At 40.2% G+C, this 27,878-nt stretch overlaps 1 protein-coding gene across 10 annotated transcripts; it reads left to right on the top strand.

Annotated features, from left to right (window-relative positions):
• Positions 1–26,906, top strand: znf512b (zinc finger protein 512B). Of its 10 annotated transcripts, none has more exons than XM_039604425.1 (18): positions 1–96; positions 645–1,125; positions 2,440–2,574; positions 11,236–11,315; positions 11,468–11,596; positions 11,912–12,087; positions 12,176–12,459; positions 12,555–12,626; positions 13,413–13,547; positions 14,484–14,611; positions 15,724–15,816; positions 18,377–18,475; positions 19,105–19,359; positions 19,512–19,853; positions 20,079–20,180; positions 20,320–20,382; positions 21,846–21,944; positions 23,093–26,906. In XM_039604425.1, exons 3-18 carry the CDS (start codon positions 2,442–2,444, stop codon positions 23,432–23,434), a joined length of 2,532 nt encoding a protein of 843 aa, XP_039460359.1. In that variant the 5' UTR covers positions 1–96; positions 645–1,125; positions 2,440–2,441; the 3' UTR covers positions 23,435–26,906. The 10 variants fall into 10 exon arrangements, with proteins under 10 accessions (XP_039460359.1, XP_039460358.1, XP_039460361.1 ...); XM_039604424.1 differs by lacking the exon at positions 1–96 and adding an exon at positions 104–390; XM_039604427.1 differs by lacking the exon at positions 1–96 and having other exon boundaries at positions 104–795; positions 941–1,125.
• The last annotated feature ends 972 nt before the right edge of the window (positions 26,907–27,878 follow it).

The raw sequence follows: 27,878 nt of genomic DNA, 5'->3' as shown, positions 1-27,878 counted from the left end.
CTGCCACAGACTGGACAAGAAGCCGTTATCGGCTGCGCAGGAGGACGCATGGGAAGAACATTTTGGCTGCAGCTAGATTAAAATAATTCGCTAAGGGTTTGTATACGGAATTTAAGCCCTGACCCTTTTTTTTTTGTCGTCAGGAGCGAGCGCCGTTACGTCGGAAGAGTAGCACGAACCGGTATTGCAGCGAGTTTATTAGCCAGAAAGCCCACTATTATTCAGCTCGAAAATTGATAATAATAACGCGAGAGTTTGCAAGTTGCCTCAAGACTGTAGTTGCAACTGTCAAAGGTGGAGTGGATACGCGCATGACCCAACACACATTACTGTAATACTGTACACGGCCGCCGAGATAATATCCGTATAAAAAAAACGAATAATCCCGAGGTAAGGACCCGAGGAGTGAACCAAACCCGACCGAGATTTGGCGCTTCTGCTGATTTTCCTTCGCTTCGTTTTCTTTTACTCTAACCAACAGACTCACAGCCGTCGAAATTACTGCACTAAACATATTTTTGTGCCTCCCTTTAGCTCCAGCCAGCGCAAGGATTTTTTTTTTTTTACTCCTCCTTCGTAATAAAGTCGCCATTTTGCTTCACTGCCTATATAAACCATCCCGTATTCTAATATTTTTTCTCAAGGAGTCGAGGACCTGTCTGTCTTTCCTGGCTATTTCTATTAATTTGGAGAGTTTAACGAGAAGACGGGTTGGAGAAGTGCCTCGTGGTATACATATTAATGCACGAAAGGAGAGGGAGAGGGGGGGCAAGGCAATTGGAAGCTGGAAATAAGGTGAAAGTATCCTGGATTTCTTTTCATGTTCAGACGAATTTGTAATTTCTCATCTCCTGCACTGCTCTTTTTTACCGTCCACCTGGTCGTCGTCTGCAGACTGGGGGGGACAGGACGACGGTGACGACTGTCCGCTTCCTTTCAGGCCCCCCAAGCTCACCCTGACCGCTCCTTGACGCACAGCAGGTGTGATTGCCATGTAACATAACGTTGGTGGGAAAAAAAACGCCTACTTTGGTGCCTGTCTCCTGCCCCTGACCTCCTCCTACCTCACGTGGATGACCCGGGGCCACCCGGGCTCTGGTGCTGGGTGACTGCTCGACAGTTAAGGTAGGTGTGGCCGGGGAGGAGGAAGAAAGTAGAGCAGTATTTTAGTTAACCACATAAATAGGCAACTCAGACCTTGTTGTAGTTGTCAAACACAGCGTGGCAGTGTGCCACGTGCGGTGTTAAAATACTTATCTCTAGGTTGGTCTCTCAGCAGATTGTGAGAGGAGATGTGAGTGGGTGTCACGGGGTTTTGTTGTGTCTAGCTAAGTGTATGGTAATAAAGTTTCTGTAGCAGGCTTGTGTTTACATGTAGAATTAATCGTTTATGAAAACCCCAGCTGCAATGTATTTATTCATTTATTTATTTAATAAGAGGATGCTGTTGAAACACTGTGGCAAATCTAAAAGGGGGTTATCCTACGTAATTATTATAGGGTTGCACAGCAAGACTCACCATCAATCAGCCATATCTTTCTCACCACATCTGTTTATTTTAAGTAGTTATGAGCTGATCTGTAGCGCATCTCTTCATGCTCTGATACATCATACCGGAAAAGGAAGATGCCTAGTGTTAATGTGTGAAAGATTTCATCAAGTTGCACCCTGCAGCAAGTTCACTGTGCATAGTCAAAATCATCAAAACTTTACAACTACTGTGAACGTTTTATCTCTGTGGTATTCACGCAGTGAATTGCACAGCATGTAAACGGACACTGAGTGGCCCCCATTGAGTGACCCTTTGTGTGCGTTGTAATTCATTAGGAGAGTGACATGAATGTGTGCTAAGAGAAACCATGTTGGATTGTAATCAGTACCACTCACCATAATTAGCAATTGTCAGCCTCTATTCAGAAGGCTGTTCCTTCCTGATGGGGAATGATGTTTAAGCACAGAGAGTCTGAACTTGACATGTACTATATAGCCATGGGGATTGATGGATGTAATGTATCTCACTTGACCTGAACGAGAGATCGCTGGTTTTCATAGTAAAGAAAGCTTGCACAGCTGCTCAGGAGAGTAGCTTTGTATCCCCACCCTCTCTTTGACTCACCTTTTGTCTAATGGGCAGAGCATGAAGTTAGTGTGCGAGTGAGAGTATTGATTTTGAAATGAAAACATGGAAGGTCACACCCTCATTACCACACGTGTGCCTCCGCTCAGATAACCTTCAGGCCAATAGCACTGATGGCCAACATAAAGAAGCTGCATTATTGAACAAGGAGACAGCATCATCACACGCTATTGATGCAGCAGACTTTGCTAATAATGTTTTGACAAACAATGGTTTCGGATTAATGAGCAGCAGAAGCATTTCCGATATTACCTTTAGCTATGTCTCCTGTGTGTTTGTACCCCCTCGTTTGTACATTGCAGGCATGGAGAGCCCAAGTGGGCCCAAGCTTGGGAAGCTGTCCTCATCAGGGCTGTCGAGGGGCCGAACGCCCAAGCATGGACATCCCCAGGAGCAAGTTAGAACCATGTCAAGCCCTGAAAACCACAGCAAACATAGTGAGTGACGAGCCGCTACATTTTGTTGAATGAATAGAGTGTGTGAGTTCAGGTTTTGTTGGTATGACCCAAGTTTGCTCCTGGACTGATTCTAGGATGAAGTTCATGAAGCGATACAGTGTGAAGAGTAGGTACTGGGTGCATACAGCATGACATACTAACACATATATGACGACTGAATTTTTTGTTTTTGCATATTTGTTTCTTAGATCCAGCGGGTTTGCATTGGCTAAAGTTTTGTAATTCCAGCTAGTGCACTTTAGTGTGCTTTCTCAAGGATTTGATTAGCATACCATGCACGCAGGGGTCTCTGTAGCTGCTTTTTTTTTTTTTTTTTGAATGGATTATATTTTATTAGAAATCAATGGTTTCAGGTTCAGTGTAATTTTACCCCTCTCACCACAGTAGAGCCTGGAAACTCCAGCAATTTTCCTGAGACTGCTTTACAGTGAGAAAAGCAAACAAACAAGAATTGCCAAGCACTGACACAAGTGAAACCCCAGGCCATCTGGATGGAAATGGAAGATTTTGGAAAGAGAGAGCCAGACTGGGGAATTATTTTTCAATCCAATAACCAGTAGATCATCATGACTTTGTTAATAGCGTTGGGCAGGCTTGGAAAACTGGGGCTGTTCTAATATGACCCAATTGTTTTGGTTGCTACAAAATAGCCTCTCATTCCCAGACACACAGAGCACAAACACTAGACTAGGTGCTTCGGTTTATTTTCTTTTCATGTTATTATTCAGCCCTGTAGGCCAGAGTTTCATACCGTTGTGCATGCATGTGTTTCTGTGTATGTTTGCTTGTTGTGGTTATTAATGCAAAGCTTATGTTGCAAGAAATGAGAGTTCAGCGACACATGGTACAAAAAAAAAAACGGTGGAATCCCTTTACTAAAATCTTTCTTGTATGATCTTTCATGTATTTATGACTGTCTGCAAGATCTTCCCATAGTTAGAAATAAAACACTCCTCAACTTCTCATTGTGTAGAGTCTGGCAGCTGATTGGCTGTTTTTGCTGTTGAAGTACATTTGTTTTTTGAATGACATGGTTTTCTCTGCAGCCTCTTAAAGCTTTGTGTTTTATGGGCATTTTTTACACTTTATTACTCAGTAAATAAGAGGAGTTTATAAATCAATCAGCAGAAAGTTTGTGCTGGGCTCTGCTCTGATCGATGTGAGACTAAAGACAAGAGATTAGAGACACACTTTTGGCTTAGCTTCACTAATGAATAACTCTGATGACTGCGCGTTTTACTGTGTGCGCGCGTCTTAAAGTAATACTATAACAGGTGATGGATTGGTCCTGGTTTTTATGGGGCTTTTTCAGGTTACTTAAGATTCTGCTATTTCTGTGTGTCTATTTCATTTTCTCTTTTTACACTTGATCTGTTTGGACTTGCAATTATGTTGAGCTTCTAAGTGATCATTTTTGATGTTGCAAGTCTGTGCTATTGTCTGTTTTAAGAATAGCTTCTGGCACAAAAGATAAGAATCTATGTTCCACTATGTCTAAGGAAGCTTAGCTGGTAACATTGCCAGCTGGTTGAGATTTATGTTCTCTAAGAACCTCAAGGAGAGAGACAGATCTTCTCCTGGAGCGCATGTAGATTGTACTGACCAATAAAAAGATGAATATAGACATAATATACAACACGGGAAATGTATAAGAAATTCTACATTTCCATTTTAGGAATATAGTTAAATTTTGTACAGTAACCGGTTTGGTATATGATTCATAAACCAGTAAGATATTCATTGACTGACTGACTGTGCCAAATTATGTTTCAAACACCAAGCAATCTTTTACGATTTTCAGTCTCCTTAACTTATTATTTAGAAATTTTATAGATGTTATGATGAGGAGAAATGCTACAGTGGTGATATAATGAACCTGGCACTGGCTTGTCTGTCCCAGGGGGGATATGAACCTCAGTTTGGGGAAACAAAGGCATCAATATCTAAGGCTCCCTATGAAGGTTTTTCAGTCCATGCTCATTGCACACAGTGTGCTCTTCTGATAACCTCATTATCTGCCCTCATCCCACTGGTTACTTCTTCATTTTTCATTTTATGTCCATGGAGAGTTTGGCCTGTTATGTTGCGTTATCAGTTCTCATGTTGGCCCATAAATCTCCAGCTGGAAACTTTGCATGATGTAATAGCGGAGAAATCCCGTCTGGCTGTTGTACTGGTGGTTTCCTGAAATCACTATGTGCCTTCATATGTGACAACAAAACCTGGGTTTGTGTGCTTTCCTAGAGTGTTGTGGTTGAGCTGTCACCTTGCCACACCAGAGAAGTCACAGGAAAGAATGTGGTCCTTGAGGGTGATTTGCGCTCTGTTTCTCTCTTTTGTGCTTCAAGATTTTTCCTATTAATGTGTTGTTTGATTCTAAGGCTAAGTCATTTTTCTATTTAGATAGAACTAATTCTGTTTTGCCAAGTGCTGTAGGCCCTGAAAATAGTTACCTTTCAGCAAACATTAACGTAAGTCTAAATGAGTGAAACTTGGATATGTGTGAAAGGCCACCCCCCTTCTTTGATGAAGAGTTGCAGCATGCCCTCTCTGACCCCAGAACACACTATCCAGTCGGCATGTTCTGTGTAAGAGGAGATGAGCGCTCCAGATTTGTTGTTATATGGTAACATAAGTAGGTTAGGAGGGGAGCTGAGAGCGTGATAAGTTTCATGCTTGTGGCTGTGTGTGAATGATAATGTGCTATTTGGTGCCATTTGTTTGTGTTTATGTTTATGCATCTGTTAGTGCCTGTGTTTGCCCTAGCATGTGTGTTCTCATGCCACACTTGTCTACTCTGGCTGTGGGGACCTTCTTTTCAGGTCCACAGTTGCTCTCTATTGACCCAGTATATCTGCATTAGTATCCGTCCATCAGTCTCTTGCTTTTCCTCTAAATGTGCTGCTTTTTCAAGCTTTCTCTCACTTACTTGTTGTCCAGACATGACTGTCATTGCTCACTGTTCTGTCCTTCCTCAGCCTCGTCAACTATTTCTTGTTTACCTATTAGCAGTGACTTAACCTCACTATTCCCGCCACTTTCCATTCCTTCTCCAACCTGTTCCCAACCATTAGCCTCACTTCTGGTCTTCACTCTAATCACATTTCATATTTGTTACATTTTCTAGGGACTTCCTCATAATGACCTGAGTCCATCAAATCAGTAAAATAACAAAATATAAAATCAATAAAAAGCTATAGATTGAGACTGTTTTTGGGTAGAAATTGAATTCTGGTGCTATTCTCAGCCTGATGCTATACCTCGTTTTGAGGAGAGTCCTTTGTCATCTTTGTCACACCTTCACTTGGCAGGCTTGTGGATGGTTGATGAGAAGGAGTACAGGGAAATGGGAGAGGAGAGAGATTGAGTTGGTGAGTCACTGTCCATAAGGAGGGTATTGCAAACAGTCTGGAGCAGGCATTGTCTCTCTGGCTCACATATAAAGTGCTGGATGCCCTGTTGCATAAGCTTATTTTGTTGATGTTATTTTTCTTCCAAGTTTGTCTGTATATGCTGTGCATCAATTGTAAACTCTCCAATGATTGGTGAGTTCTCTATTATCCCTTAGGTTTTATCTAAAACTGTTGCGATTTGATGTCACTAAACATGGCATTGGCTGTGGGCCAAATAAGTATCAAGTAATTCATTGAGTTTCCAATAATATGAAGCATGCTGTTGATGTGGAAGGCTGTAAAATCAATACAGGCCTGAAGAAGCTGTTGAGGTACAATGAGTCACCAGATTATGTAGCAGAAATCTCAAGCCTGAGCTCTATTCTTGGCTGCTTTACGTGTGGTTTAGTGGTGGAAGTAAACTGATATTCTACCACATGTCTGTGTAGTGATCCCTGGCCTCTCAAACAAAGTGATTCCCCATACAGTAAGTCTGCGGGCAATAAAAATTGGCATTCATTAGGACACTTGCTCACTCACACTAGGTGTTCTAATTTTAAGAGTTATGTCACTGAAGAATCTCCCAGTCTAACTGTTTTCACTAAGACCGAGTGACTAGTGCAAGTATAGAAATAAATGTAATTATTTTATATATCAATTTTCTTCCACTTGCACAATTCAGGGTCATAGTTGGAACCTATTCCAGCTGTCCACCCCAGACAGGTCCCCAGTCTATTACAGAGCTAACACAGAGAGGCAGATTTCCATTCAAGCTCACAATCGCAACAATGGACAATTTAGAATCACCAGTTAACCAAACGTGTGTTTGGGTGGTGGGAGGAAAACATAGTGCTCCGAGAGAACCCTTGCAAGCAAAGGGAGATGATGCAAATGTCACACAGAAAGACCTCCAGAGGTGTCAAACCAGGAGCTTTTTGCTGTGAGGCAACAGTGTTAACCACTGGACCAACAACTCTCCCTGAATAATGTAAGTGATAGCAAATGCCACAGTGTATGCGGGCACTCAGAATGGGTTAATATTAGGAAATGGGTGAAACAATTAGGAAGGTGGTGCCACTGGACAAAAATCCAAAGTAACTTTTCAGCATATAATAAATCGAGTTGTCTAAGAGGAGTTTTTACTCCTGCAACTGCTTTCGGCTCTGTTCTGCCCCATGATAGGAAAATGTTGCCAATCTGATCTTTTTTGGAAAAGAACAGTCAAATAGTGTGGTGTAGTATGAAGAAAAAGTTCAGGTATAAAGCACCCCACTGTGTTGCAGTGGGCTAAGGAGAGGGCATTCTTAGAGGAAAGCTGGATTTGATTTCTTTGTAAAGCCATAAGTCAACATTGGCATTATTTTAATACATACCAACACATACATATCAAACTGGCAGGGTGGAATAGGTCTCAGAAGAGAGAAGGAAAGGCTGTGGAAGGCGGGACATCTACTTTCAAATTCTGGTCCTTTCCTAGATTGCTGCCAACTGGAACTCTAATTTATTTTGCAAATAAACCAGTGGAGCTCCACCAGATTCTTTTATTTGTGGTTATGTCCACTTTTCAGTTAAGGCAGGCCAGAGCAAAGGTATGTTTTCTTGCAATGCTCTATAAATTATACAGACTTATAAACATTGCTACTGATGAATTGCTGTTTCCTTTCCATTAAAAAAATAATGAATTTCGACAAATTAGTTAAAAAATGTTTGTGTGTTTCAACAAGTGGATGTATGTAAAAGCTTAAGCTTAGATGGTTACACAAAGCAAGAGAGAGAAAGGAGGGAGGGGAGAAAAAGACAGAGAGAGAGCGAGAGAGAGATAGAGAGAGGAAAGACTAAGACGGAAAGTGAGAGCCAGACTCACTGAGACTCTGGGGTTTTTTTCAGTTAGCTGTATCAGGGTAGTAAGACTTGTCTGGTGTTGCTCCACCTCACTCCTTACTCACTGTCTGGAATCAGGCCTGACTGTGAGGGAATATAGGAACGTCTTCAAAAGGAGGTGTGTATATAAATGGAACAACGTGTGTGTGTGTGTGTGTGTGTGTGTGTGTGTGTGTGTGTGTGTGTGTGTGTGTGTGTGTGTGTGTGAGAGAGAGAGAGAGAGAGAGAGACAGAAAGAAGGAGGGAGGAAATGAGAGAACATAATGTAAAATAGCATATAAATATGTGCGTGTGCTTGTATAAAAGCGGTGAACTGTTGCTAAATCAAATGTGTGAAGGAAGGAAACAGTAAGCAAGAAGAAGTTAAAGCACAATAGACAAAAATTTATAGCAGAAACAGAAATGTTAGTAAGGCCCTGTGGTTGCATTCACTATAAAAGCTGCACAGCTTGCACATGCTGTACAGTCATCTGCTAGTGCGTTTGCTGTGCAATGAGTCCAGGTGTATTCGTTTATACATCTAGCGTCTGTTGAGATTGAGGAAGTACTGTGTCTTGTCTTTTTTTCATGAAGTAGCATGAGTGGTGAGTGATGTTGTTTGTGTGTTGTCTTTCTAAACTACAGTATGTCTAAAACCAACTGTGAAGACACAGACAAAGGCTCCTGTGTGACTGTTTGTCAAGGAAAACAAATGACTGTTCTGTGTGTGCATGTGTGTGTGTACATTTGTGGGTAATGTGTGAACCCTTGCACTCAGGGAGAGCAGTTGCAGGCGTAGCTAGGAGAACTCAGAGGTTATTTGAGATCATTAGACAGCTGCCAACACTCCTGGTTCTCTTCTCTTCTCTTCTCTTCTCTTCTCTTCTCTTCTCTTCTCTTCTCTTCTCTTCTCTTCTCGTCTCTTCTCTTCTCTTCTGTCAGTGTTAACCATTCTCTTCGCTTCTGTGAGTGTTAACCAGTCTGCAGCAACAGTTGCAGACAGCTGGGAGCGAGTCACACTCTGACATTAGTTGAACAGCTGTTTTATCCCTATGGTCTGCGCCTGAGAACTGGGGTTTAGATTTGCCACAATAGACCTGCTTTGTTTCCTACCAAGACAATGGTTGTGATTGCCTGAATGTTTGAGCACAAGTGTGCTAGCCATAGTCATACAAACAAAGTAAAATGTATAAAAACATTTTATTGTGTGTGCACAGTTCACCCAGAAAATCAAGCTTTTTTAAAAAATTCTTTTTGCTCTAACTTTTGCCAGCATGTGCACTGCTGTAGCTTTGCAGTGTGATTTTTGCCTGTTTGCACTGTAGCCTGCTGCATGTGGGCCTAATTGTTCTGCTTGCTGTAAAGAGGCCTCTGATAATGGTAACTAAGACAAGTGGATCTTATTCCCATAGCAACAAGAACATATCTTTCCCAAGAGCAGAATTCATTAATTATGCCTTTCTTTTACAAGACCTTTATTTTCTAAGACAGGAATTAGAATGCATGCTCAATTTCCTCCTCAGCATAAGAGCTGCACCGCCGACTGCATCACCTCTCCAGCTGCTACCCAGACAGCTAATAGAGAAATGCTCTGTCGCCTGGAGAATATTAATACACTCATATCCATGCAACCACATCTCGCTCACACTCGGTAGTAATGGTTTTGTGTACTTGTTTGCGTGTCAGTGTGCCCTGACGTGTGTGTTTACACCTTGTGTCATCAACTATTCCAAAACACAGTCAGTATTGCTTTGCTACTTCTTATTACATTTTATTCAGTCTTGCTTTATTTTCAATCTACCTTATTATTGTGAGTGTGAAGTAAAATATTACATATAATCTGCCTGCATAAGTTTGTATCTGTGTTTCCCGACTGAGAGAGGAAAAAGAAGACAAATGAGGGAAAAGGGAGAGAGCTGATACTGTGTAATAAAACATGAAGGGAAATGAGCAGGGGAGGCCATAGTAGGTTAGTCCTCGTGTGTTTCTTATACACATTAACATCCCTGATATAGAGAGTTGTTTTTGAGGGGGTCAAAGGGTGGCTTTTGCTAACACAAGCTGTTTTTTGTAAGAGAAATGATGGCATTAAGTCAATTCATTTATCTGATGAAAAATTATCCAACCATTTTGTAATCCTGGTAGGCACACGGTGTGCTCTGATCCAGTTTGGGACCTGCTGCAAATGGGCAGCACTAGGCATGTGCATGCTGCCTTGGCTTGTCAATTTGCAGGAGAAGAAAATAGTTAGCAGAAAAAAAAATGTTATGGTGATGTGAAAGAGATCTAAAAAAAAAAGTGCATTCCACTTCACAACACAATACCATCTTCTCTACTGTAAATAGATTTTATGTCACTGAAGTATCTCTTGAAGCATCTTTGTTTCCTTCTTGTTTCTACTGTTGCTGTTGGGTCTTGTCAGATTAATGCAGAGTAAGTTGAGAGAACATGTAAAGCCATATCATTCTGTAGAGCAAAGTACAGCTACCTGGAGCACTATGATTCAGTGTTATGCTTGATCAGAGTTATCCACCTCTGCAATTCTCTTCTCTTCCTCAACATCCTGTGCTCTCCTCTTCTTCCTTTGTCAACCCCCTCCCCTTCTTCCACATGCATACACTCATCTTCAGCTCTTTCCGCCTTCCCTCTCTCCTTCTTCAAGGAGCAGTGTATAGAGGGAATAGAGTGCAGGGCTGATAGTGTGGAGGTCTAATTGCACCAAGAAGAGAGCAATGATGAGCCAGTGGAACTGTAGAGAGAGATTGGAAAGGGTGTGAGCAAAGAAAGGGAAGAAAAGTGAGAAAAGTAGACATGGGGTGAGAAAGAAGTAAAGCAGCAGTATGAGAGATGGAGGGAATGAGCAATAGAGAGCACATAGAGAGCTGAGGCAGTCGGTCTGCAGTCTGCTGTGTCAGAGGTCCACACAGGCACTAGCGATTTATAGCTGATCTGTTTGGCTCTACATAAGGCCTTTGCCCAGGCTGCCTCATTTTTCCCTCACTTACACACACAATCGTGGACATCTATTCTGTGTCGCTCCACAGAAGAGGCTAACATTTGAACAATGGTCACAGTTAAACCTAAACACTGTATAACTTTGCATTTGTTTGTTTGTTTTTCTTCATAAGTGTTAGCGTTCATACTTATTTTGCAGTTTTGGTGAATAAAAGTCTATTCTTCTAAATCTCTTTGTGATATCTCAAGAGCATATCTAGACGTGGCAAGTCAAATATAACTAGGCTCGTTGGGTCAATAACAAAGAAGGTCCAAATGAAACTTCAGGATTTTAGGTATTACAGAAATTTTTATTTCATGGATATGAAATGCATGAAGTGCTGGCAGTAGATTGTTTTTAGCTCTGATGTGGCTTTCTTTCTCTCTTTGCCAGGTCCAGTGTGTGATGAGCCAGCAGAGGGGAAGCGGAAAGGTCGTCCTAAAGCAGAAATGCAGGAACTGAGAAGCATCCCTGTGAGTATTTCTCTTTGAAATGAGTGGGTACTTGAAGTGGGCTTCATTTTTCTTGCACAGTAGGCAGCTCCCCATGAATATTCACAATATACAGCGCTATATAGCAATAAATCTGGCGTGCATTCAACTCTCTCTTCCTCACCCCTGATCAGGCCCATATGATAGTACAATGGAAGGAAGAGTTTAAGCGGCGCTCCAGGGTAAAATGTCCATGTTCAGGCTGCTGGTTAGAGTTTCCCAGCATCTGTGGCGTCAAGTACCACTATCAGCGCTGCCAGGGGGTGAGTCACTAGCCTCTGCTCTTTCCTGCCACAAGGCTGTTTATACCTTTATGCTTCAGAGTAGACTTGTAGCACTGGACCACTTTATAGGAGAAAGCCATCCGATAGGGGACCGTTTAATAATTCCAGAGAATATATAATGGCCTTATTACAAACCTGAGCAATTATTAAGGCTTTTCCAAAAAACTAAGATTAGTCAGCTGGAGGGGTTTTTTTTTTTTTCGGGTTTTTTTTTGTAACAGCTACCCACTGTCATTAGATTTTGGATAGGGAGAGAACTCACTTTGAATCTCCTCTTCGTATGTCTGCATCCAGGCCACTGTAGCTGAAAAGCTGAGTCATGGCTGTCCCTACTGTGAGGCCGTGTTTGCCACAAAAGTGCGTCTGCAGAAACACAAACTGTGGAATCACCCAGACAGAGTCAGCATGGAAACCAAGGACGAGCAGCCTAAGCTTCAAAAGACTTTTGTGAAGTCCAACACTAAGAAAAGGTGACTGAGATATAGCTCAAATTTCTAACCAGATTGAGTCACTTAAAGATAACTGCCTAAACTGTCCTGTCTCATTCTGTGAATTCAGGCCCATGGAGATCAGTCCCCCCTCTCCAGTGTTCTTCAAAGTGAAAAAGACCCATGAAGTGTCCACACCCTCTCAGAATGGGGAGCTGGCCTACCAGAAAAATGAGAGGAAACAGCACAGCCACAGCCAGCCTTCACAACAAATTCACCAGACCCTGCCAGTCCAGCCTCACTCCCAGCAATCTCATTCCCAAAGCACGTCATCTGATGCAGGGGGAAGTGAAAGCGAGGGGGGCAGCCTTCCCCCTTCTTTTCCTGACGAAGACCCAGAGCGAATGAAGCACAGTAAGATTTCAACATGCCTTTTGAAATGTTCTCAATTATATGCTTCCAGTATATTTGTATAACCATTATGCACTCTGTTTTTCCTCCTGCACTAGGACGAAAGCAGAAAACACCTAAGAAATTCACTGGAGAACAGCCCTCAATATCTGGAACATTTGGATTGAAAGGTAGATACCTTTTTATTAAAAGGAAAACATGTTTTTTTGAGTGAAAACTTGAGCATGACAAAGAATTTTGTGATGTAATTTCACATGGCACTGATATAATAAAAATATGAGACAGAATAGTTTTTTTGTGTATGCTGGTTGATTTACAACAGACGTTAGGAGCCCTTTGCTAATTTACTTAAATATTGAGTTCCAGAGTGGACAAATGTGCTACTGCTGGGAGTAGGGACTCCAAAGAACTTTATTACATTATTAGTTATGTAAGTGACTGAGATTGCTCCCTGCTGCCACTGATCAATGGTGCTGGTTTTTTATACAGTGCTAATGTAGCAACTGTAGAGATGTCTCATATCTGGCTATATTAATCAGTGACTCACACACCAAGCACACATTACATACGCATATTTTTTCCAGCCTTTCGTTGTCTCATTCACATATATGCTGAAAATGCTCAGTGACTCATAGCATACAGAGGGCTGTAAACTACTTACTATCACTTGTCAGACAATTCATCTGCAGCTTGCAGGTGCTCTCTTTTGCTGTCTTTTAGTCTGCTTGTCATTGATTTGGTATAGCTCAAAACAACTTCCATTTTCAGCCTCCTTTTTTCAATTTATAGTCAGTATCAACTTTCTGTTTTTAGTATCGTGTTCTTGTTTGGTTTGCCCTACATCTGTCCCACTCGCATTTCTCACTTTATCTTCTATACTTTCAGTTTGAATTTTAATCAGTAGCGTGACTGTCTGTGTATATGTGTGTGTCTGCGTGTGCACATGTGTGTTGTAGGTATGACTAAGGTAGAGGAGAAGCTGAAGGCAGGCCGTGTGAAGAGACCAGAGGGGAGTGGGTTCACTGAGGAGGCTCAGAGAAGACCTTCGTCAGTCCAGCCCTCCAGAAAAGACTCGGCCACAACAAGCTCTGGTGAACACCAAGATCACATTTTTTTAAATTAATCATTCATCTATGTAGCCATCCACACATCCATCCGTCCATCTATACATTTTCGTATCTACCTGTCCAAGTCAGGGTTTTGGGGGGACTGTCGTAAGGCTAACACAGAAGCTAACACATTCATGCTCACTTCACACCTACAGCCAACCAAGTTTATTATGGTAAACCAAAACTAAAAACTAAAATTAGGTGTGAAAAAAATTAGTTGACTAAAATAAAAAATATATATAAATAAAAAATCTATAAAAAAATTAAGACTATCTTAAAAAATGTGAACTTGAAAGACTAATTAAAATAAAAATACAGAGGAAGTAGCCTTAGTTTTAGGATCTGTTAGTTTGGTATAAATGTTATTATAGCTTCCTTGATTGGGCATTGATGGGCATGTTTGAACATTTAAACTAACTAAAAGAAAACCAAAACTATACATTTTCAAACAGTAAATACTAAACTGAAATGAGAAACCCATTCTGGAAAATAACTGAAACTAGAATTAGAACTAGAAAATACACTGATATCTCTGCCACCAAGGTAGAATTACCACTTAACCTAACATGCATGTCTTTGGACTACTTGAGGAAGCCAGAGTACCTGGAGAAACCCCACGCAGGCAGAAGAACATACATAGTTATTAATCAGTTACATATAATTATTACTTTTATAAGTTGCATCATGTTTTCTTCAAAGAGCATTTCTTAAATCTTAATGAGATATGCATGCATATGATAAAAACGACAAAACCCCATGGATATTCATTTCAGTCATATGAAACTGAGAAAAGCAGCAATCTTTCACTTTTGGGAAGCTAAAAACTTAAGTGCTTACTGATCATCTAGATAACTGACACATAAGGACATCCTACCAGTGTAATTTCATTGGCAGTACTGTGTTCTGAATGCTTCTCAGGAGCTGTTCCTGACACTCAGTGGCAGCGAGCAATCTCAGAGAGAGGTGAAGTGGTGTGTCCCACTTGCTCCATCGTCACCAGGAAAACAATCCATGGCCTCAAGAAACACATGGAGATTTGTCAGAAGGTCAGTAGTCAATGCATCTGTTCATCAGACTAGGAGCGGGGTGGCTGCTCTGTCAAAACAGCTGTTAGAGCAAACTGTGAAACCAGTAAAACTGTTTTGCTGGTAGTAGCAAAGCTTGAAGAAGCCTTGAATTGTGGTTATTGTGCACTGAATACGTTAAAACTGGGGAGTCTGGGAACCTTTTCTAGTAAAGATAATGAAAATAAAGCTATCGGATCGCCCGTGAGCCTGTTGCTGATTCACCACTGTTCTTTCCTTAGACCACTTGTGATAGATACTGACTGCTGCAGTCCAGAAACACCCCGTAGGAGCTGCAGTTTTTGAAGATACTCTGACAGTTGTCTAGTCATCATAATCTGGTCCTTCTCAGGCTCATTTAAATCCTTACACTTAACACATCAACTTTGAGGACAAAATGTTCACTTGCCCCCACCAATATATCCCACCCACTAATCATGATAAAGAGATAATCAGTTTTATTTGCTTCACCTGCCAGTGGTCATAATGTTATGTATGGTCATAAAAGGGGAAGGAAAAGGCCCTGTAAGCTACTGAAAATATAGTGTGTAATGCACTCAGTTGTGGTTATTAGCAGTAATAAATGAAGTGGGGCTAAAGCGTGGGGAAAAAAAGGTTATTTCAGTTGTATTATATCAAGCTTGTCTAGTCTATGAATGAGGTTGAGTGGTGCAGTAGCCTCAGCCCTCAAAGACAGTGTTCCTGCAGCCTGTTTTAATGGCTCCTTAGCCCAGTGGCCTGTGTGACTCTATTAAAGTGACAGTCTGCTGTTAAGCAATGACAGAATCATCACATTACCACTGGGTCACTCACCATCAAGACACCTCTGTCTCCAAATCAATACTGAGGCGAGGAGAGAAGCTACAACAAAGAACACTATGTGATAAATTGTGGGGGGGGGGTTAAGGTTCCTAATGTGTCCCTTGCCCTTTACTTTGACCAGAACGTGCACTAGTAACACACTTTATTAGGTTACAGATGAAATGTTGCTATACTGATGGATTCAATAAAGAGCAAAGGCAGCAGGAGTGGGTTAGTTTGCTCTCATAGAAAAATGTTATCTGAGCTTCTTCTTTGGCCTTCAACCCCTGCAGCTCCAGGATGCCCTGAAGTGCCAGCAGTGCCACAAGCAGTTCAGGTCCAAGGCCGGCCTCAACTACCACACCATGGCTGAGCACAACAGCAAGGTACATCGCTGATATTGTACTTAGTAAACTGGCTTAAAAACTTTAAACTTAAAAATGACACCCTGTGACGGATCTTTGCTCCTTTCTCTATGACTCATTATGAGTGCAGATGGTTTGGGTGATCAGATCATCACTGAACATGGTAATTAGTTTCAAACAACACCAAAGAACTGAAAAATGATGCTAATAGTTTGATTTGTCGTGACAGTATGCATGGAAATCCTACATTTACTTCTGCTAGTATCGGTTTACACAGGGCCTTGTAAGGGAAGGCAGTTTTTCACTACATGTAGATGCCCATCTATTTATATGCATCAACATATAGAGTCAAAAATATATTCTATCCTCTATGTTTAATCTGTTGCAAAAGTATTGTTGGATGCTATGATAATCTCTCAAACTTTGATCTTGGGGTCTCTAAAAAATCGTGATTGTACATTTGAACTAGCTATTGGTATTCCTGTCAGTGAAGTGCTCACATTTCTTTCTGCAGCTGTCTTAAGTCTGACAGCAGAGAGCTTCATTAAGATATTATCATGACACTCCTGCATTAGAGCAGTGGTGCCACTATGAAGTTTGCTGAATAATTTAAAGCTACCCGTTTCAAAAAGTATTATAAAAGATTAATGAATCTACACTCAGCAAACCTTGTGGCATGTGTGTTTGTGTTTTTGTGTGAATGTGTATGGTTATAGTATATGAAATATATGGTAATCCATGTGTATGTGTTTAACAGGCTTTGGGTGTGTAATGTTTGCTAGATTAAGGGCTCTGATAGATGACCGTGCCATCTGTGTCAGCCAAGTTAAACTGTTTGATGCTGCCATTTGTCTTCAGAGGGGACCTGTTGTGTCCTGACCTTATTGGCGGGATTCCAGTCCAGCAGAGCAAAAGGCATTAGTGCATTATTTTTGTGTGTGTGTGTGTGTGTGTGTGTGTGTGTGTGTGTGTGTGTGTGTGTGTGTGTGTGTGTGTGTGAAGAATAAAATGCTTAAAGGTTGCACAAGGTAGTCTTCCTACACATCTAAACTTCTGCTGTTTCTGTTCTTCTGATTAGATAATTACAACTTTTGTGACAGAATGAAAGCCGTTATTGTGTTAATCTCTGTTTGTGTGTTGGTGTGCTCTAGACTTGAAGTAGTTCCTTAATAAAGAAGGCTTTTTTAGCTTGTGGGTTTGACTTGTGTCACACTCTTTTTACTTGTCTTTCCAATGAAATTTTAATAGGCAGGAAATTGAAAGATCAGGAGGAGATAACACATTTCTTAAAATCACAGTCTTTAGAAGTATGATGTGTCCTTAGCCCTCTTTCTGTTTAGGTGCAAACGTTTCCTTTGTGCTACAGTAAGACATTCACTTTTCTACAGTATCAATCATGTTATTTATTAATGCTTGTGTTATACATTGTAGCGTTTTTAGAGTCATGTTTTTAAGGAAGTAGGCACTACTACTACTGTGCTTTTAGATACACTGTATATTAAGGCATTTATTCATTCAAAAGTATCAACAAGGCCAGTGTTTTGTGCCTTTGAATTGCAAGGTAGTTTTTTTCATCACTCATGTGTTCCACCGACAAATCTGCAGAACTTTTGTTCATGCAAATATGTTGAACTAATGTATTTTCCAGTACCAATCACTTGGTACAGTGTCCTTAGAATAGAAAAATGAGCATATAATGGAAAAAAAGCTTTTGCTCCTACATTTTATTAGAGGTGTTAAGTTTACATATGTTAATTTGTCCAGCACTATTGCAATAAGTTGAATTCTTATTAATATTCCTATATTAAACCGATTTGCACTTCAGTCTCATGTAAGCTGTGTTACTGTGTTTGGTTTCTGTACGACTTGGAGACTTCACTGACCATTGCTCTGCTATTGTAAGTGTTGTCATGTGGCTTTATCCAAATGCAGTGTGGGAAAGGCAGCAGGCTGACAGAAGGACAGGGGTCACCCACTGAGATTGACCTTGGCATTGCTACTGTGACAGTGCTGCCTCATTCTCTTATGGTTGCTCTTTTGCTCCTTCCCTGATAGAAGCATTAAGAATACAAGCTGATGTCGTTTCATTGTTGCTGGCCCTGTCATTGTATATCAAAGGCTTGCTGGTGCCTGTCCTGCTACCCTCAGGCTTTTGCAGTAGCTTTATTGAAGTACTCAAGTGGTATCTCCCTCCTACCTTTACAAAAAGCTACTGTAGTGTTGTGTGTCAGTCATCTCTGTGTGTTAACACATGAGAAAGCACATGAAATGTGTTCCACTGGGATCCCTCAGTTAGTCTACTCTCTCTCCAGTCCCCTGCATTTCTTTCCCATCTCTGGCAGCCCTACCATCTGTTGTTCTGGTCTTGGCTGGTGTTTGGCACCAGCCAACATGCGAGCGAAAACACGAGTTTGACAGTTGTCATAAACATGCCTTGAGTAACAGCCTCACCAGGAAACCATTTAATGATCCTGGCATCGTGTGAACATTAGAGATAGAAAACACATTTCGATTGCTTTTTTTTTAAGTCATGAGGAAGTGGGGTGTGTGGTGGTGTGATAGTGTATTTGTTCCCCCTCAGCCCTCAGGGAGTGAAGGCCAGACGGGCAACGAGCACGAGGAGAGGGAAAGGCTGCGCCGAGTGCTCAAACAGATGGGACGAATCAAGTGTCCCAGTGAGGTATGCACTTCTTCTTTTTCCCTGGTCCTTTCCTCTTTTACTGTCTCTCATTCTATACTACTCTTGCTTTCCTGTGTCTTTCATTTCCATTTGTCTCAACCTTTGTCTTTTATGTCACATTTATGTCCCTCGTCATCTGCCAGTTTTGATTTCATTTCTCTCCTGTCCTCAGGATCTTCTTTTGTGCCTTTCTCCTTTTACATCTTTCTCTCTCTCTCTCTCTCTCTTGTTATCTTTCTCGCTTCCTTCCCTTTTCCCTCTCTTTTTCCTTTATGCCTTGTTCTTGACATGTTGCCCAAAATCACATCAACACCCTGCTTCGCATTACTCACACTAGAGTGCAAAAGGCAGAGAGAGTAAGAATAAAAAGAGCTGTGAAGAATAAACTCTACAGTGACGTGTCTTCACATTGAAAAATGAGCATCTTTCTCCAGTTTTCTCTGTCTTTTTAACATTAACCACAAAGTATTGACCAAATGCAGCGTTCCATTAAACCTACACTTTGTTCCGCTTACCCAGTCTCTTGCTTAATGTTTGTTTTCATTCTGTCTCATTTTTGTCACTGGCGTCACTCAATCACACAAACATTTTGTGTACAAACACACACGCACACACGTACACAAATACAGGGCTGTTCAGCCCACTTTTCCAGTCTGATGGGCTACCAGTATCACCAGCAGCGTTGTGGAAGAGAGTGTTCTGACGATGCGAAGCCTGTGTTTCTGTGCCAGCACTGTGGAAAAAGCTACCGCTCCAAGGCTGGCAGAGACTACCATGTACGCACCGAACACTCCCCGGCCATCACCACCACAATGACAGCCGCAGCCACCACCAACCTCATGGATAGTATCACTGACACCAACAACAACACTGGCAAGGAGAGGGTGAGATCATCATAGATGAGGGTTGTAGTAGCAGTTATAAGAGATAAACCTTTTTTTCTTTCCTTTTTATGCTGATTATAAGCACATTTTACTGGATTTTAATGAGTAAAGTTTTCCTATATTTTCACTCAAAGGTCTTACTGTTCCTTCAGGTGATCTCTGAAGAATCTCCAACAGGAGGCAAGAAGGAGCAAAGCCAAACTGAAAGGAAAGGGTGGCAAGAGAAAGCCCCATCTAGCCACCCTAAGGAGAAGGACAGAGACGCTAGAGAGAAGGACAGGGAAAAGGAAAGGGAGCGGGAACAAGATCAACAAAAAGCAGCACAGATTGAGAGCCAGGGGGAGGACTTTGAAAGGACCCCCAGTGGCAGGGTGAGACGGCGGTCAGCTCAGGTGGCGGTGTTCCACCTGCAAGAAATAGCTGAGGATGAGCTGGCTAAAGACTGGGGCACAAAACGGCGCATCAAGGATGACCTGGTTCCTGACAGCAAGAGGGTGAGGAATAAAAAGTGGATGCATTAAGTACACATGGTGACCACAATAAATACAGTACATTAGCAGTCCATGTCAAAGGCCATGCAAAGGCTCCACACAAACTCCTTCAGCTGAATAAAAAAAAAAAATCCTTCAATAGACTTAATGTTACATACACTTTTTTACACTGTAGAATTATATTAATAACTTGAATACTGATAGATTAAAAAAATGTCTTCTGCATAGTTAAACTACACCCGCCCTGGCCTCCCCAACTTCAGCCCGGAGCTTCTAGAGGCTTGGAAAAACCAAGTCAAGGAGAAGGGCTTCATCTGCTGCACAAACGAAGTAAGAATATTCAAGTACACCATGTACAGAAAATAACTTACAATATCTGAGCAAAACAAAAGGGATTTGCTTAACGTTGAATGTAACATAAATGCGAAGTCAGTGTGTTTAATCCTTGTTTGTTTCTGCTTTGTCCTAGAACTGTGAAGCTGTCTATTCCAGCGTGTCAGGACTAAAGGCCCATCTCGCCAACTGCAGCAAGGTACAAATCCACACTGCTGCAAAACTCCATGTCTAAGAAGCAATTTTTTTACCTCCATGTGCATATACAGTAATATTGCAACAGACAACAAAGCAAAACAGACATCACAAAAATACAATCAAACTGAAAAAATTAACTTTGTCCAAAAGGAAGCGAGAGGTGGAATCTGATGGTACAGTTCAAACAAAATTAAGACAAATAAAGATACAAAATGAAGAGAAAGCAGGAAGTATTAGAATCACAGCATGATCTTGTGTAACTTGATGATCCTGTTGTAAAACAGGATCTATTATGCTCATTTCCATCTCAACTACTTTTCAGTCTCTACTAGAGTACCTTTGTCTTATTAACAATTTACTATCATTCTTGAGGGGTGGGGTGCAGCGGATGAACTGTCTCTCAGTTCATCCGCTGTATACTGCAAGCCTTTTTAGATTAGCTGTGCTCTGGAAAGAAAAGGTTTGAACATCAGGTGGGAGGGGCTGCTGCGCTCGTATTAAGGATATCCCTTCTCACTGACATCATACAGAGTGAAGCATAGTAAATACTTTCCGAATATTCTGAAACCTGAGTTTTTGGTTGATAGGCGTTCATGGCATGCAAGTTCACCTCAGCATTTGAAATTATGGCCTTGATCACTATCAGAATCCACCAAGATTTTGTTTTTGATCTGTATGTTCTTAAAATACGTTTTTAAGCTTATTTAAATAAAAACTTAACTTGGAATATGTTTTTAACATCCTCCCGCTGTAAAAGGCTGACAGGGTATGGTTTTTGATGGGTTCTTAAGTTGCACCTGCTGCAGCAACTTTAAACTGGTAATCAAAGCAAATGTCTTATCAGTCATGTGGCAGAAAATCGGTATATGAACAGGTGGACATGGTAAAAATGATTTGTTAAATTTCAAAACAAGAACATTTCTGTCCACATGGCAGTCAAGAATGGGCAAATGAGGCTACGGTAAAGTTAGAATTTGGCGTAAACAACATAGAAACATGCATCTATTCTCTCTTGTGTCAACAAATCAGGGTGTTCAGGTAGTGTAATGATGTGAGGGATAATTTCTTTGCGCATTTTAGTACCAGTTGAGTGTCATAAATGCCAAAGACTGAGTATTGTTGCTGACCATCTCGATCACTTTATGACCATCCCTTTGTGTACCCATCATCTAATGACTACAGCTGGTATGATAATTGACCAAGTAACAAAGGTCATATCATCTCATACTGGTTTGTTGAACCAAACAGTGACTTTAGTGTGCTCAGGTGTCTTCCACAACTATCAGATCCAACAGAGTACCTTTGGAATGTGGTGGAACAGGAGATTCACCAGATGATGCCGTTACCCACAAATCAGGAACAAACGTGTGATGATATCATGTTAACACAGACCAAAATCTCAGAGGAAAGTTTAAGTGTGTCCAACCAGGTACTAGCAACATTTCTTGTGTGTGTTTGTTACAGGGTGGTGGCGAAATGGGGAAGTACACCTGTCTGATCTGTCAGAAGGAGTTCAGCTCGGAGAGTGGCGTCAAATACCATATTAGCAAGACACACTCACAGGTGAGTCACTGTCAGTATAAACTTAGAGGTTGCCATTAACAAGACCCACTTAGTAAATTTCATTTCTGGTAATACATCATAAAATAATAAACAGCATTGAGGATAGGTTAATCTTAGATCCTGTTTATTTTATCAGACTGTTGTTGCCAGAATGACAGAAAAGAGCACTAAGAGGCTGGTCACTGGTACTCACTGGGAATTGTTGTGGAAAAGTGTATGAAGGAGAATGTGCAGACCACCTTTGGCAATAGTAGTCAACCAGTCTATAATAATTTGGTTGAGTGCACTGTAGGACAGATCTTATCTTCCTGCTGCCATGAAATGTTATAATGTTGTTATTAACACAAAAGATTCATGGCCAGGTTACCAACATGGTAACAGTAATGAACCCATTTGTACTGTTTTACTAGTTACATATTGTATTTTTGTTTGTTTTTGAGAAACATTCAAATGTCTCTGATTGGTTGAATAAAGTTTTTTTTGTTTTTATCTAAAAGGCAAAGCAAATCCAAAAGTATGTCTACTGCTCCAAAAAGTTCCTGCAGTTTTATGCAAGTCTATGGGAAAATAGCCTCAGAGACCAGACGCTAGTTTCAGGTCATCTTGAATTGAACATTAAGTCCATTATGGCTATACTTCTAACAGTCAGATAGGAGGACTTTCTAACGACATGTCAGTCATGTCATGTCCAGTTTCAAAACACCAAGACAGTGAAGCCACACACTTTAGGCTTCATAATGAGACTTTCTAAACTAACAAGTGACATCATGGTGGCTACATCCACCTATTATGCTGTCTGTGGGTAAAACCGGCTAGGTTGTATATTAACCTTGTAATAATACTCTTGCACTCAACAAGTCTATACATATCTTCCTTGAACTAATCCTTTCTCTTCAACAACAACTACTTTAGTTACAAGATAACACATACAGTTTGTTTTCCCTATAAAAAAAAAGCCTCTTTGTTTTTCAGTTTTAACATCCCCATCCTGTCCCCAGTTAACATTAACCTTTGGTATTCAGACATGGTGGTTTATACAGTTATTTAGAGAGGAAAATGTATACAAATGCAGTTGTATTCTGCTTGTTTGCCTTCTTTGGATTTTGACTGGTTTACTGTTTTTGTTTGTTTGTTTGTTTTTGTCTTAGAACTGGTTCCGTGCAGCTGCCAGTCAAGTTGTGTCCAGTAGCAAAACTAAAGTCCCAGAGAACAATGGGATAAAGGCCGAAGTGAGGAACGGCGCCACGACTGGTAAAAAGAGGGGCCGTAAACCAAAAGAGCGCCCCCCTGTGAATGCACCTCTCGAAACAAAAACTGAGGCACTTACCACTCAAAACTCAACCCCTGCCGCGACTCTGTTCTCTGGCACAGCACAGCCCCCAACTCTGTTCCCTGACCCAACGGACAGTGATAATTCAGGCCAAAACAGACAGCCAATTCCCTCCGCCACCAGAAGAAACAAACCCAAGAGGCTGTTACTGTCCGACTAGCTCTGCTTTTGTTGACCTAGGAGCCAGAGAGGATTCTTTCTTAAAATATCTGCCAGGAAGCTTAAAGACATTTCTAGCGCTACAAGAACTTGGCACTGAGAAGAAAGCCAAAAATCAACCAATATGAAGTAAAACCCAGTCTTCAAATCTTGGTTTTGAAACCCCCGAGATAATGTGTATACTGTTGTACTCAGAACAGTAGTGTTTTATTTCCCCATTCCACTTTTGTCTCCCATTTAAGGCACATTTTTCAATTTCTGTACTCACAGCAGGGGTGTCAGTAGTAATCAAAGTCAAAGTCCTGACCTTTACATAGATTTTTTTTTATCAGAGTTAGTATTCTAAATACCAATGGAGAGTCATTTTCTCTGCAAGATTTGTGTTGTGTTTGAGAGGTTTTAAAAAGGATATTCTATTAGCATGGTGAAGTCATTTAATAATAGCTAGTGTTTTCACATTTTTTCACAGATATACTGTACTGTGTACATGAACAATATCTATATCTATATCTATATACTCAAAGCAATGATGCCATCCGTCATTTCCAAGCCTGACACATCCAATTGGATCATAAGCAGTCAGAATTTTTTGCAGTGTGTGCTTTAGTGCAATGTTGTTTCAATATAGTTTTTTTTCTAGTTTGACTTTTATTGTTTCTTGCTTTTCATGTTTTACATAAGCAAATGTCATATAAGCTAAAATGTTTGTCAGTTGTTCATGTTTCACAATATTTTTTACAGTTGTTACTTCCAAGGATTTTTTTTTCACATGACTGTGAACAGTATCTGCTTTGACAACCATAATTAAGTGTGAAAAGATTATTTCCAGACTTGTTTTACACGGAAGTTGAGAAGCAGAATACCCAGAAAAGTGACTGATATTTTCATCTGTAAGGCATACTGCAACTTAGTTGCGATTATAAATAGCAAGACACGTTTAATTGATTTAAAGAGACAAACAGAAAAAAAATCAATGTTGAAACACTCTAAAATCGGTCTAGCAAAGCTAAATGTTTGACAGAAGGAAGAATTCTGTGTGAAGCTTGTTGCACCATTGCAGCACAATCAAATGATGAGGCCACGTTTTGGCTACTGCTTTAGCTTGAATCAAAGCTGAGGAGGGAATTTAAAAAATATACTATCTTTTATAGAGAGGTTGAGGATAATAATCTTTTATTAAACAGAAAAACTGCTAATTAAGATTCACATATAATAATGTAAATGAATGAATTCTTGAACGTTCAGAGTTATTGCCTTGCACTTTAACCTTTAACCCTTCCTGCTCCCCTCTTGTAGTTTTGCACTCCAGAACTATTCACCCTAACCTAGTGGCTGTCTGGTGCAGGAGTGGGATTTTTGTTTGTTATTTTTTTAACTCTGGTGGTAAACTAGAGAAAGAGACTAAGTTTGTCTTCATGTGGGTAATGAGCAACATGACTGACACTTTCTATATTGTATCTGAAATCCAACGCAATGGTATAATTATGATTCACCTCACAAAGCCATAACTGGTCTTATTGAAGTTTAGGGCTGCTTAGCCACTTAATGTTAGATTAGCTTAAAATATATAAATATATATACAAAATATTAAATGACTTTTCAAAATCTAAAAGATTAGAGAATATTTTCACTTTAACATGTTGAAAGTAGATACTTGAATCCACAGTTGTATTAACAATTTGAGCAAATTAAAACTCCACGAATATTTGATTTATATTTGAAGTTTATGTCCATGAAAATAACGACTTGCTTGCGTAAAAAAATACAGATCATAAATCTATTTTATATTCTATGGTGTGTGTTACTTAGATAGCAATCTGATAGCTTTGGATAAAATTATGTGAGGATATTCTGGTGAGATAATAAGGGTGCTTTATTTGCCACTCTACCTTAAGGGCCTGATACAACTCACTCAAGTCCATATTATCCTTACTGGCAAGTCCTCTGAATTTTGCACCGAAATGTCAATGTCATCATTAAAATCAAGCACTGATGTCAGCAGAACATTTTCAAGAAACATTGAATTTGAAATGTGTGTTTTTCCAGGTGGTGTCATTCCTACGCTGTGACTTTTTATAACGTAACGCAAAGATTAAATCTGAATTCCTCCATTGCTAATCAACTGATGGAGTTTTTTTCAGGTGGGGATGATTATGCACGTGTCTCTGTCAGTGGGATGAACCTTTATCTTCTACCCAGGTTCAGATGACAGAGAGGATAAGATGAACAAGCACTGAGTGGTCCTCGGACCTTTTCAATATGAGTTGTCCAGACTTTGTGTGTGTGCGTGTGTATTAAACAGTTAGCACCTTTTTTTGTAATGACTGGATGTCAGAAATAGTAACACTTTTGTTGAGTGTTATGCTGTGGCACAGAATCAGTTCATCAGCTGCTTGTTACTCGTTTCATTAATGACGTCACATTGACTGTGTTTACCTGACGAGCTTTGGTGTTGCAATATGATAGTTTAGCACTGCTTTTAACAGTGGGTATTTTATATTTTATCACACCCTTTACTATCTGTCTTCCTACGATGTGGAAAACACATATCTATCCCGCAGTGTGAGCTAACTGCAACATGTTTAGAGAGTACAGCAATACACCATATTTAGCTGATTTTGTTGGCTTGCTGATATTTTGATATCGATGTGTCTTCTCGAAATTGTATGGCTTTTTTTCCCACTCCCCTCCTTTTATTAATTTGCTTTAAAAAAAATGCTTTTTACATATTATGAAATCTACACAAAAAAGGTTGAGAAACTTTGTAGACCACAAACAACATTGTGGGCCTGTGTGTTGGCATACACTGTTATTTTATCCATTTTGACGATGCACATAAATTGAGCTTTTTCAGTACATGATGGCAAACAGATTGAGAGAGTCCTTTTATTATTATCTATTCAGTATGGGACAACAAGGCATATGTATGTGTGTTTGTTTCTGTATTTAGTGCACTTACTATACCATGAAATAGGCTTGAAATAGGAGTGTTGTTGGAGCTTTCTAGTTACCTGGACTGTGTGTGGTGTGACTTTTGTACCTGGGGGAACAGCAGGCTCAAGTGTCTTCCCTTTGTCAGCAATGTTATTTCCAAAACCAAGATTATTCCTTAGAAATTCCCCTAGACAGCTGAAGAAGTTTACCCTTTTTATTTGGACAACAGTGGTTTGTTTTGTATGCTACCTAGTTCAAAAGCAGGAAATGGCATCCAGCTCTGTTGTTGGGGTCATTTTGATGAGTTTTAAGAGATGATGTTGTAGCTCATAACTGTTTATGGTATATAGGTAACAAATTAAATGAGACTAATGATGTATTAAAGATTTCCATATCTGAAATTAAGCTGTATAGTACCTAACATTGGAGGATTCAACACCTCCTTTGAGTCTGAACTGTTACAATTTTTTCTCCCAAACTTGTTGTATTACCTGTGCATTAGTATCCCTTAACTAATTAATAAAAGTTTGTTGACTAAACATGTGTCATTTCTGTCACCTTTTAGTTACTTTTTGTACCTTTTGCGATGTATGATGTAGTTGATGGGATTGTAGATTGTGTAAAGATGATGAAGATGGTTATATACAGACAATGGGTGGAATATAATAGACTTATTGGGGTGAATATTTTGACAAACACAAGGCTGTGAAATAAGATTAATGGCCCTTTTAGCCAAGTACAGACAATAGACTATATATTCAAACCCACATCACTTTTATCATGCTTGTGCATAGTTAATTAAAGCTCCACTAAGTAGTCACTAAGTGTGCTCATGAAAAAAGGAAATATATATTTGTACAAGCCTGGAGCCAGCCCTCACTTTTTTATTTTGCTAGGAAAGTGGGAGTTTGGGGCAGAGATTTATTGAAACATGTACAAACATTCCTGGAAATAAACTGCAGAAGGTGAAAACAATTCTAAAGAGCTTGAAATGTCCACCTTCATTCACCAACACAGCCTGAGCTCTGTTAGGAAAGCTTTCTTTTAATTTCTCAAATAAGTCAAGCCAAGCCAGTTTCTTTATACTGTACACTGGAACACAACAGACGTTGAACAAAGGGCAGCACAGCAAGTAAAAGATGAAAAATAATTTAAGAACAATTTTATGCCAGTCAAACTGTGTCACCTTTGGCATTTTTGTAGATTCAACAAAGAAATGTAAACAAATTTTTCGGTTACATGTAGACACAACACTGGTTCATTCCTTGAGTTAGGTGACTTTTTTGTTGTTGTTTGTTTGTTTTCCATTAGTGGGTCAGTGTTAAGTGGTTTAACAAGCAAATAACATTCTTCTGAAAATGTTAAGGTACAAGGACTGAACTGAAAATCATTTATAAGGTAGCCAGTGTCCAAAGGAAAACACTGAATGACCTTAAGAGAACTATTGCTCAAGACTGCTTTAAAAATAACCGGAAAGTCTGGTTCCTTGAAAGCAAAATGTAAGGAAATAG

Source organism: Oreochromis aureus, linkage group 20 (assembly GCF_013358895.1).
Source record: "Oreochromis aureus strain Israel breed Guangdong linkage group 20, ZZ_aureus, whole genome shotgun sequence".
Lineage (NCBI taxonomy): Eukaryota > Metazoa > Chordata > Actinopteri > Cichliformes > Cichlidae > Oreochromis > Oreochromis aureus.
Note: the sequence above shows the minus strand (reverse complement) of the source record. Positions and strands in the feature narration are given on the sequence as shown.